At 39.5% G+C, this 12,094-nt stretch overlaps 1 protein-coding gene across 1 annotated transcript; it reads left to right on the top strand.

Annotated features, from left to right (window-relative positions):
• The first annotated feature begins 228 nt into the window (after positions 1 to 228).
• On the top strand, positions 229 to 11,646 carry RSW3 (Glycosyl hydrolases family 31 protein). Its single transcript, XM_059575860.2, has 6 exons — positions 229 to 1,939; positions 6,876 to 7,149; positions 7,343 to 7,478; positions 8,810 to 9,020; positions 9,138 to 9,344; positions 10,765 to 11,646. The coding sequence occupies exons 1-6, from the start codon at positions 347 to 349 to the stop codon at positions 11,131 to 11,133; spliced, it is 2,790 nt and encodes a 929-aa protein (XP_059431843.2). The 5' UTR covers positions 229 to 346; the 3' UTR covers positions 11,134 to 11,646.
• The last annotated feature ends 448 nt before the right edge of the window (positions 11,647 to 12,094 follow it).

Below are 12,094 nucleotides of genomic sequence, written 5' to 3'. Positions count from 1 at the left end.
GGATGGACTAATTTGGTCACTTATCAAAACCACATGGACCTCCTGTGATAAAAATGAAACCCTAGGGAGAAAAAATAAAGTTGTGAAACCCAAGGGACTAATTTAGTATTTAACCCTTATTATTTTTTTATCGAAATATGAACCGAAGGAGTAAAACCGTAAATAGTAAAAACACAGGACCATTTTTATGGCTTTTAAAAAGTCAAGAAACAGTTTGATAAACGCGCAAGCCGCTCTACGGCTCAGTTGCACTGTTGCAGTCCACTGAAACCCCCATTCTCCTCCTCCTCCTCCTCTTCTCTTACTCCATTTCTAGGGTTCTAATTTCCTCCATGCCAAGTCGCCCATGAAACCCCCAATGAAAATTCTCAATCTCTTCCTCTTCCTCCTCCTCGTCCTGGGTCTACACCTCGGGCCAGTCCTCTCCTGGAAGAAAGAAGAGTTCAGAAACTGCAACCAGACCCCTTTCTGCAAACGCGCTCGTGCCCGCAAGCCCGGCTTCTGCTCCCTCATCGCTCTTGACGTCTCAATCTCCGACGGAGACCTCACCGCCAAGCTCGTCCCCAAGACTCCAGACAATGAGCAAGACCCTGACCAAATCAAGCCTTTGATTCTTGCTCTATCTGCCTACCAGGACGGGATCCTACGCCTCAGGATCGACGAGGATCCTTCTCTAGGCCCACCCAAGAAGCGCTTCGAGGTCCCCGATGTGATCGTCCCCGAATTCGCCAGCAAGAAGCTTTGGCTCCAGAGGGTTTCGACCGCGAAGATCGACGGCGACGCGGCGCCCTCCTCGATCGTGTACTTATCGGACGGCTACGAGGTGGTTGTCCGGCACGATCCTTTCGAGGTTTACGTGCGCGAGAAGAGCAATGGTAATCGCGTGATTTCCCTCAACTCCCATGGCCTGTTTGATTTCGAGCAATTGCGAGCGAAGAGAGAAGGCGAGGATTGGGAAGAAAGGTTTCGAACGCACACCGACACGAGGCCATACGGCCCGCAGTCGATCAGCTTCGACGTGTCGTTCTACAGCGCCGATTTTGTATACGGGATTCCGGAGCACGCCTCGAGCCACGCTCTCAAGCCCACAAGAGGCCCCGGGGTGGAGGACTCCGAACCCTATAGGCTGTTCAACTTAGACGTGTTCGAATACATTCACGACTCGCCCTTCGGCATCTACGGCTCCATTCCGTTCATGATTTCGCATGGTAAGTCCCGCGGAACTTCGGGCTTCTTCTGGTTGAATGCGGCGGAGATGCAGATTGACGTGATGGCAACCGGGTGGGCTGATGCGGAGTCGGAGATTGCGCTGCCGTCGGAGAAGAGTAGGATCGATACATTGTGGATGAGCGAGGCGGGGATTGTGGACGCCTTCTTCTTCATGGGTCCGGGGCCGAAGGACGTCGTTAGACAGTACACGAGTGTCACCGGTACGCCAGCGATGCCACAGCTGTTCGCCACAGCGTATCACCAATGTAGGTGGAATTACAGGGATGAGGAGGATGTTGAGCATGTGGATTCCAAGTTCGACGAGCTCAACATCCCCTACGATGTGTTGTGGCTCGATATCGAGCACACGGATGGAAAGAGGTACTTCACTTGGGACAGGACGCTTTTCCCGCACCCGGAGGAGATGCAGGGGAAGTTGGCTGCCAAGGGGAGGCACATGGTTACAATTGTGGATCCTCATATTAAGAGGGACGACTCGTATCATGTGCACAAGGAGGCCACCCAGAAGGGGTATTATGTTAAGGATGCGGGTGGGAGCGATTACGATGGGTGGTGCTGGCCTGGTTCTTCGTCATACCCGGATATCTTAAGTCCGGAGATTAGGTCATGGTGGGCTGACATGTTCTCTATTGAGAACTACGTTGGTTCGACGCCTTCGTTGTACATCTGGAACGACATGAATGAGCCCTCTGTGTTCAATGGTCCAGAGGTATGTTGCTCGCTTAACTTCTGTGTCTTTCTTCCTCTTCCATGCTTTTATTGGTTGGTTATTTCTTTGTCACGAATAATGGTCGAAGATGGTGGCTGGCTTGTGAATGCATCTCAGCATTCAAACTTTTGCTAGATAGCATGAGTGGAATGCTTGGGATTGAATTCATACGTCATCTCCACTATTGAAATGCTTAATAGTGGATATACTAAGGGTTTAGTATGACAGTACATGCAACTAATCAGTTCCATAGTGGGCGTACTAGTCCACTTCCATTTAAAATTAGTTGCATACGTGAATACTTATTATATTTTTTTTACGTGTCATTGGTAGAAGGATAAATGGAATTAGGTTCTTGCTTTTTGATGCTGTGTTTCTTTTATTACTGAATCTCAAATATTTCCTTCCCCCCTCCATATATACGTATTTATATGTATATATTTGTATGTATATTCCAATTGTCATTTTTTTTTGAGTGGTGGAAAGATTGGATGAAGTATATGTACATGTGATGCAAACATGGGCATGGGTTCTCCGTTGTTCTTCATTTTTTCGTTTTAAAATAATGGAGATCTATAAATTTATGGAGCATAAGGTTGGAATGATTTTGATTCTATTGAAGTGGTCTTTTGTATGAGATATTTATTGTATAAGATCTTAGTTAATAATCAGCTTTTTAGTAGGTCATTTGAAAATCAAATTGGAATTAATTGGGGGAAATATGCTTTAGCCCCATGAACTACCACCACATTTTCATTTACATCTCCAAATTTTAAAAAGTGACATTGAAGTCCTCCATACTGCCATCGTGTGTCAAATTAGACACTTTTGCATTTTTAGCATCGGATTTGAGGGTTTTGGAGGGTTGTGGGCAGAGTGTGAGAAGGATATACCGACCTTGGACATCTCTCCTTGGGGCATGCCTATTAATGTCCCCCCTAGTTTCAGAGGAGTTAGGTTTTTGTGGAAAAGAAATGTTGGATGGATAAGGAAGAAGATCGAAAGATTTAGCAATTATTTGTGTATGCCATGTGATAAATTTAGAAAGTAGATCATGGCCCTTTTTGCAACTATTGAAGCCAGTAGCAACAAGGATGTTCTGAGCTAGGGTTCTCCTTCTAGATCTTCTCAGCTGACTCCTAAAGGGTGCGGAGAGTTGAAAAGGCTAGAATGTTCCATTAATTATGCTTCTAAGGTTCTATGTCCAAGTCTGGCGGTGGAAGAAACCGGGTGTCTTCTGTTCCTTTATGAAGTCGAACATCATTTCTTGGAATGTGAGGATTGTATTAAGTGAATAAAAGCATGCATATTAGATATCTCTGTAGGACGTGGAAGGTTGTCATAGTGATGTTACATGAGACTAATTGAGGTAGTTGTCTAGGAGTATTGTGCGTAGTTTGTTGGGTAAGCAACATCTAGATGGGTAATTAGAACTGGCATGTAAATTTAGAAGTGTTAGTGACGAGTTTTAGTCTATGGCCCTAATTCAAATGTTGAGCATCATCGTCATGGGAGGAGTTGGTGGGTTTGATTAGTTGGTGGGATTTGCATTGGTGCATTGGGAGCAATTTGAATGTGACCGACATCCTTAGTGAGTGATTGGGAGAGGCCAGCTTTTCTTTCACTATGGATGAGTTCTCAGACTTTATCTTTGGGTAGTCTCATGGATGTCCTTCTTCATGGTAGGAATTTCATATGGTCGACCAATTGGGATTCGCCTTCATGGTCTAGAATCTACAGATTTCTTATCTTTCCTGAGTGGGAGGATCATTTCCTGAACGTTGTCCATAGTAGATTTTCCAGAGTTCTCTCAAGTCACTTCCCCATTCTTCTTGATTCTAGGGACTTTTAGAGGGGCAAAAGTTATTTTAAATTTGAAAACAGATGGCGTCGTTGAGAAGGTGAGGCACTGGTGGTCTTCCTATTGCTTTCATGGCTGTCCTAGCTTCATTTTGGCCCAAGAACTAAAAGCTTTGAATCCTGACTTAATAACGTGGAATGATACGGAGTTGGGTAATGTGGAGCAGAACAAAATCGCTCTTCTTGATGATTTAAAAGGGATGGATGGAATTGAAGAACAGTGACCACTTTCTTGTGAGGAATAATTGAGGAAGGATGAGGCTATAGTTGAGTTGGAGAAGATGATTCTTTTGAAGGAGGTGAGCTAGAGGCAAAAGTCGATGGCGTTGTGATTAAGGGGGGGGGGGGGGGGGGGGGGAATAAAAATACCAAGTTCTTCTATTGGGTGGCTAACTCTAATAGAAAATGTAACACAATAGAAAATTTGGTTACCAATGGTGACATTTCTTCTAATCAGAATGATTTTAAGGATCATATGGTCCAATTTTTCACTCAGCTCTTTACCAACAATGAAAATTGGCGGGCAGATTTGGATGGTCTTCCTTTCCACTCTATTAATCGGGAGGCAATTTGGGTAGAGTGACCTTTCGAGGAAAGGGAGGTTTTCGAAGTGGTGAAGGATTTGAATGAGGATAAGGCTCTAGGTCCAAATCGTTTTTCTATGGCTTTCTTCCAGTCTTGTTTGGATGTTATCAAAGAAGATGTTATGAAGGTATTTCTTGAGTTCTATGAGCGTGGCAAATTCTTTAAAGTTTGAATGTGTCCCTATCTTTATTTGAAGAGATAAATTTAATCACTTAATCATTATTTTAACAATCCCCCTCACGTGTGGGCTCAAACCCCCTTTTAATAGGTGAGACCCAATACGTGTAATATTTAATTTAAATGAGGGGGTAATTTGACGGAGTTAAGGTTCGATCCTAGGACCTTTGGCTCTGATACCATTTTGTGAGGTTTGCATGAAAAAGATTAGAGAGAAAGAGGAGGCTCGCACTCACTTACGTAGCCAACCTCAAACATATTATTATATAAGCTTAAAGAATACAACAATGACTAAACTGCCCTCAAACCCTAATACATTATTCTAACACTAAGAAAGTACGAGCTATTGAGGTTAAAGATTTTTTCCCTATTAGTTTGGTAAGTAGCGTTTATAAGATTATTGCGAAGGGTTGGGCTAATAGATTGAAAAATGTTTTGGAGAATATCATCTCAAAGACTTAGAATGCTTTTATTAGAGATTGCCCTATTCTTATTGCTAATGAATGCATAGATAATTGTCTCTGATCTGGCGAGCCAAGAGTGTTATGTAAGTCGGACTTAGAAAAGGCTTATAACCATATTAACTGGGATTTTTTGTTTTACATATTAAGGAGATGTGGATTTGGGGAGAAATGGCAGAAAATACTGTGAAACACCAACCTATCAAAACCAACGCCCCGAGAATACCTTTTTCATCAGGAAATCAACAACCACAACAACCATGAACTTGGTTCAGCTGTTCCACCACAGGATCTCCAACGACAACAATGATGATGAGGATGACAATACACTATGTTGTTTTCATACACCTTGCAACAATAGCCGAATACAAAAAGGGATCACCAAAGGCAACTGGTCACAGCAACATGAAGCAGAGAATCAGAGGAAGAAAAGATGAAGAAAAAGAAAGAAAAAAAGGACTTTAAAGAAATCTACTTGAAGCGAGGGACTGATTAAATCCCTAGTTCTGATTTCATGTTAAGAGGGAAGAAAATGTAAGAGAATGAGAATAGAGGAGGGCTGTTTTCTTTTTTCTTTTTTTCCTTAGAATGCAGCCCTCAATCCATTCCACATATGTAGGAGAATTAGTTACAATGAGTGGAGGGAGAATATTCTGAAAACGACAGCTGCTAGGGAGAGGTTTCCTTCTAGAAGCGTACAACATATTGTAGCCTAGCATTCTAAGCATTTTAACAACAGTAATGCTAAGTATGCTGAAAAGATACTGATTTTGTTTACGCATGAGCTTCACAATGAAAGTGAGCCTCATATATACATGGTATGTGCATTATGTGGAAACCATCACCTATGCTGGGTCCCATTGAACTCACCATACCAGCCAGTTATGTGTGACCGATATATCTAGCACCTCTATAGGAATCAAAGGAAGTGCCTATAATGAAGAATTGCATGCTGAGGGATTAGACAAAATCTATGATTTTCATATTTGGTTCTTAAATAGAGTGGAAGATTTTATTTATTTATTTATTTTTCATTAAAATGTTTCTAATGGCAAATTCCCATATATTTTTGGGCCAAATTAAGTATCATGATATTATTATGTCGTTTAAAAGAATTGAATAAAGAATTTTTCATTTTGAAATGCTAATTGTATCACTCATTAAAAATGTTGGTCCTATTTCATTTTTTTCCTATTTTGTCATAACTACCTGTTAACAGGAATATACTTTTTTAGATTGGGCTTTGGGGATAAGGGGATTGAAGACGTAATAGAGGATACCCCTTAGAAGGTCAAGGGTAGGAGGGAGCTTCTGAATTTGGAATGCTCCATTAACTATGATGCGAAGGGAGCATCATCTAGGTGTGGGAAAGGCAAGGCTCATGCTTGTTAGCTTTTGAGGGTTTTGGGATTTGTTGTCTTGTGGGTGTTGGGTTGTGGGTTTTTTTGCTTTTTTGCTGTTTTTTGGGTTTTGGGCTTGTGGGAGCTCGTATATGACACACTTAGGGGTGCCTTACGCTTTCAATAAAATTTTACATTACTAACTGGAATATACTTTTTTATTGGAGGAAATGATCATATGCCCCATTGAGTGATTGAAGTTTTCTACTTTTGTTGGTGTTGAAGCTGGATAATCTAAAATAATTCTAAGGTCTCTAGGAGGCATTTGATATAATAACTAATAGAGGGAAGATAGCACGACCACGCAAACTGATAAGAAAAATCTTTATAGAGATTTTGAAGAATATCACTAAATGTTAGTTAGGGGTGACATTTAGAAAGTAGATGGCTTAAGATAATTTTTCTCCCTCAGAAAATTTTGAAGGTTATGCCTAAACTATTTATTATGACCAGGTGACAATGCCGAGAGATGCTTTGCATTATGGAGGCGTGGAGCACCGGGAGCTACATAATGCCTATGGTTACTACTTCCACATGGCAACAGCTGATGGGCTTGTAAAACGTGGAGATGGGAAGGATAGGCCTTTTGTTTTGTCAAGAGCAATATTTGCTGGAACTCAAAGGCATGGAGCAGTTTGGACGGGAGATAACTCAGCAGAATGGGATCATCTCAGGGTTTCAGTCCCAATGATTTTGACACTTGGTATTACTGGAATATCATTCTCTGGTAAGTGTGATTTATTTGTCTAAAGAAAAACCAATGAGCTCTTGCTCAAATAGCACCTCCTCGCTTGTAAGTGTAAGGGGAAGGGTGAGGTCATGTATTTGAGACCCACTGGTTGTGTGTTTTACTTACCAATTAAAAAAAAAAAGGTTTTATTTTTCTTACAGATGGTGATTATTGATATGCTTTCCTGCAGGTGCGGATGTTGGTGGGTTTTTTGGCAATCCTGAGCCTGAATTATTAGTTCGTTGGTATCAACTAGGTGCTTACTATCCTTTCTTTAGGGCCCATGCCCATCATGACACAAAAAGACGTGAACCATGGTTATTTGGGTAGGATGTCTGCATCTATTTAAGCAAAGTTCAACTTTTCTCTTACTTATAAAGAAATTTTGAAAAGAAAAAGCTCCCTTTTCTTTTTTGCTAGGATACTGTTCAAGACTTTAACTCAATTTGCCAACCAGATAACTGTTAGGGTATGTTTGGGATTCTGTTAGAGAGCTTAAAAAGTATTTTTAGGACCTAAAAAGTTGTGCTAAACAAAAAGTTAGTTTGTTTGGTAAAAAACTTCAAAAGTACTTATTTAGCTTTTTAACTCTAAGAGCACGTCTGTCATTGTGTTTGAGAAATAGAGTTTTTAAGTCAAAAAACACGTTTTGTCAAAAGTTTCATTTTTAAGCTTTTGCCAAAAGTGCGTTTTAGCCATTTTTAGGCTTTTTGGATCCTTAAAATGCCTTTCAATTTTTTTTTACCAAACGGATACTTTTTTCTTTAAACGGACTTTTTGAGTGTTTGTATTTTTAGGCCCCTCAAAACGCACACCCAAACAGGCCCAAGAATAGCCAAAACGTACTTTTGGAAAATGTTTAAAAATGAAGCTTTTCTAAAAAGATCTTTTTAACTCTTAAAGCTCTATTTTCCAACGCAATTTCAAACATGCTTACTAGCACATAGATTTTGCTGGTAAATCGTGAGAATGAGAAGTATGGCTCAACCCTACCCAATTAATGCATTGACCATTGTGCCATGATGGCATTGTCTAGTATGCTATATTTTGTTATTTGATCTTTTAAAAAAGTTTGTTCCATGAAGATTCTGCCATGAAAGTTATATAAACAAGTGTATAAGCCTTGTTTACATTTGTTTGCATTTCTACACTTTTTACTCTCGATTTGGTTTTCCGGACCTTATAAAATCACACCAGTTCAATGAGATAACATGATCTACTCTTATCTGGGAGAATATAATTGTAAATGAATATAAAGACTGCATGGAGATAAAGTTTTTAGGTAATGTGTTAGTTTAGAATGTTTCATACCAAGAATAATAATCTTCATGGACTCTTGGGGTTATTATGCAGGCTCAAGTTGAATTGAGCAGGTGTGTTTAATTATTGTCTGGTACCCTTTGACCCAAGTGTTTTGAGTTGAATAGCTCTTGTTGGACGTCATTTAAAAACCTAATTTTAAATGTTTGCAGTTGCATATGCTACAAATATCTCAATTTAGGCATCTAATTTAATAACAACTTCTAGCCATTCTAATCTTGTGTGCATCAGTTTCAGTTCCAGCCAGTCTATTGTTAAAGATCTGCTATTTTGTTTTTTAGATAAGAAAAAAATTGTTATTTATATGATAAATCCATGATCTTTTACATCACTGCAGAGAGCGAAATACCGAACTTATAAGAGATGCCATACATGTCCGCTACATGTTGCTGCCATATTTCTATACATTATTCAGAGAGGCAAACACTAGTGGTGTTCCTGTTGTCCGTCCACTATGGATGGAGTTCCCTTCTGAGGAAGCTACTTTCAGCAATGATGAGGCTTTCATGGTTGGAAACAGTATTATAGTGCAAGGGATTTATACCGAGGTACTGCTGTGACCACATGTTTTAGTGTGATATCTATTTAGAAAATTATTCTCCCATTTGCCTCCTTTCTTTATCATTTTGTGCTATGACAAACTAAACTATTGGATACCTTCTCAGCGAGCTAAACATGCATCAGTGTATTTACCTGGTAAAGAATCTTGGTATGACCTGAGAACTGGAACTGCATATAAGGGAGGCAGGACCCACAAGCTAGGTGTCTCAGAAGACAGTATTCCTGCCTTCCAAAGGGCTGGAACCATCATATCAAGGAAAGACCGATTTCGACGGAGCTCCACACAGATGGTGAACGATCCATACACTCTGGTATGTACTCCATGCTGATATAAGTTTACTTAATTTATAGCACAACTAAATATTTATCCTTTTGGTAAGGAAACTTTTCCGTTAATGAGAAGCCTAATTGAAATTTAACAGGTCACTTAGAAAATTGGGAAAACAAAATGTTATTCTTTCTGGCATGTGACTGATTCATATTTTCCATTCAAATACTAAGAGATTGGTATATATCTTTACTTTTGGTTTGTTTATTGTATCTTAAGTGTTGAGGATACATTTATGACAATAAAAGGGTACGTTATTTTTGTTATTAATGGAGAATAAAGTAGTCGTGCCTGCTTTCCACTTCAGAAAAGATATGATTGCAAAACACATGAATTTTAAGTATCAATGTTCTGCAGTTACATGGATGATGGGAGAGTCCAGGTTTACTCTTCATTGATGTATTCAGTTAGCAAGAATTCTATGTGAAATTGGGTTTTAGATGTCATGTGGGGGACACATCTAGTGCCCCATACCTACGCTTTGTCATGTACATGGAAATATGAAAGGTGTCATTACCAATGACTTCACTGACTAGGCGAGCAGGGTTGAATATTTTGACTGGTTGAATGTGGTAATTCTCCAAAGAGGCCCCAAAAAATTTAGAATGCTAATTTTCCTCTCATATTTGACATAAATATATTTTTTTTATGGTGGAAAACCTCGACAAGGCAGGGCCCTTCGAACCCATCCTTGTAGATTAAACTTCGGACCTGTGCACTGTACCTTCGGAAGTTTCCCTACACGGATCTGGGTAAATCGCTGGCTTTTTACACCAGGGGATGTGGCCCCAAGGGGGAGTTTGCACCTAGCAAGTCTCGAACTTGGGATCTATTGGGTGATAATCTCATATTTGACATATAATCAAGAAAATGTCAAAAACTGTCTGATAAGTAATGTTTTCTAGACAAACAAGTTCCTGAGCAGTTTATTATGTTAGGTGCTCTTTAAAATGTTATAACTTTTGTTTCAATAGTGTATCACTTCAATAATTATGGTTTATAAAATGGATTAAGATTGTGAAAAATTATTGGGTTTTGGAACTAGTTCTTGCTATCACTTCGCATATTTGTTCAATTATTATGGTGCTTCTTGTTAATGCAATCTTTGCATTGAAAACTAGGAAAATTGAATAAAATGTGGTTTTCTGTTGAGTTTTTGCAATAATCATTGAACCGTTAAGTGGTTACACTTGATTCAGAAAAAATGATGGTGAACTTGGAGCTTCAAATCCCCTTCTCAATGAAGCATTTGCCTTTTCTGCATGACTTCTGCTACTAACAACAATTGTTATTGCTAACTACCTTTATTTATTTATTTTAATTTTTTTTTTTTAATTTCAAGCTTTTTAGCTTCACTAATATCATACGGGAATGCTTTTGCTAATTTCTTGCGTCTACTTCAGGTGATAGCTCTTAATAGCTCCCAAGCAGCTGAAGGTGAACTCTATGTTGATGATGGCAAAAGCTTTGAATTTGAGCACGGCGCCTACATTCATCGCCGCTTTGTGTTCGCAGATGGCAAACTGACTTCTATAAATCTAGCAATCACTTCCCCCGGTAAATCCCGATTTTCTTCAGAATCTGTTGTTGAGAGGATTGTTCTGCTAGGACATGCTCCTGGTCCAAAGAGCGCTCTGATTGAGGCAACAAATCAAAAGGTTGACATTGAACTGGGGCCACTTTGGCTTCAATGGGGACGTGGCTCGGCCGTTCTAACTATCCGCAAGCCTGGTGTCCGGATTGGAGATGACTGGACCATAAAAATTTTGTAAGAACCTTCATGTTCAGGACTTTTTCCTTGCGCGATTAAAAAATCTACAATGTTGCTGGTAGGACATCGTTATCAATTACAAACAGATTTATTTCCATCATTTTGAGTCGATGTGGGGAAATCTGAAAACTCAAAACTATGTTTAGAGGTGCAACTTCAGTTACATGATACACATTACAGAAGATTGTGGGGTTGACTGTTGTTACTATTCTCTATGGGAACCTGAAAAATGAGAAGGAAGAGAGAAAAACAAAAAAGGCCCGGTTCGACAAGTTTGAAGATGCAATGTTTATGTTTTACTATGATAACTGAAGAGGATGGGGACTATTACCCAATTGTAGGGCAATTTCCTTCCTTTGTTACCACTCTATTATTTTTGTTGGTGGATTGAGGTTGGAAAAAGCAATTGGATCCCCTGGTTTGACCCAAAGTTTCTGTAGTATCTTTGGTGATATTACTTGCTCCATATTTTTCTTGGTACTTGAAAGTCCGAATCAGAGGGCTCTTTAAAATTTGTTTCTGCAGAGAAAACGAAAGTTTTTTGATTATGTCAGACAAGCCTCCTTTACCATCGCTTGTTAAGCTGTATTTGTAGATGTTGCTTTTTCGATAGTTTACCTAGTTTTGAGCCATCTCCTTTCTCTGCCTGTCTCTCTGTGGTTCTCTTTCAAATTTTCTCTATTTTCATGAGAAACCTTGAAACTCTAATATGTTGCATTGTAACTTTTTTGTGTGAAATAATTCGAGAAAGTGCTACAAACACTCTTACTTCCATGCTCTCAAACGCACATTATGTGGCAATAAAATTACCATTACATTTTGGATGATCATCATTAGTACTTGGATCTAATGATGATTTTCATTGTCACATCAAGAAGTGCACTTAGGAGTGTGTTAACATTTCTGTAATAATTTACGCTTCTCTTGTGATCAATATCAATTCAATTCTCTTGAATTGATGA

This window comes from Corylus avellana, chromosome 11 (genome assembly GCF_965113065.1).
Source record: "Corylus avellana chromosome 11, dhCorAvel1.hap1.2, whole genome shotgun sequence".
Taxonomy (NCBI): domain Eukaryota; kingdom Viridiplantae; phylum Streptophyta; class Magnoliopsida; order Fagales; family Betulaceae; genus Corylus; species Corylus avellana.
This window is presented reverse-complemented; position numbering and strand designations above follow the sequence as displayed.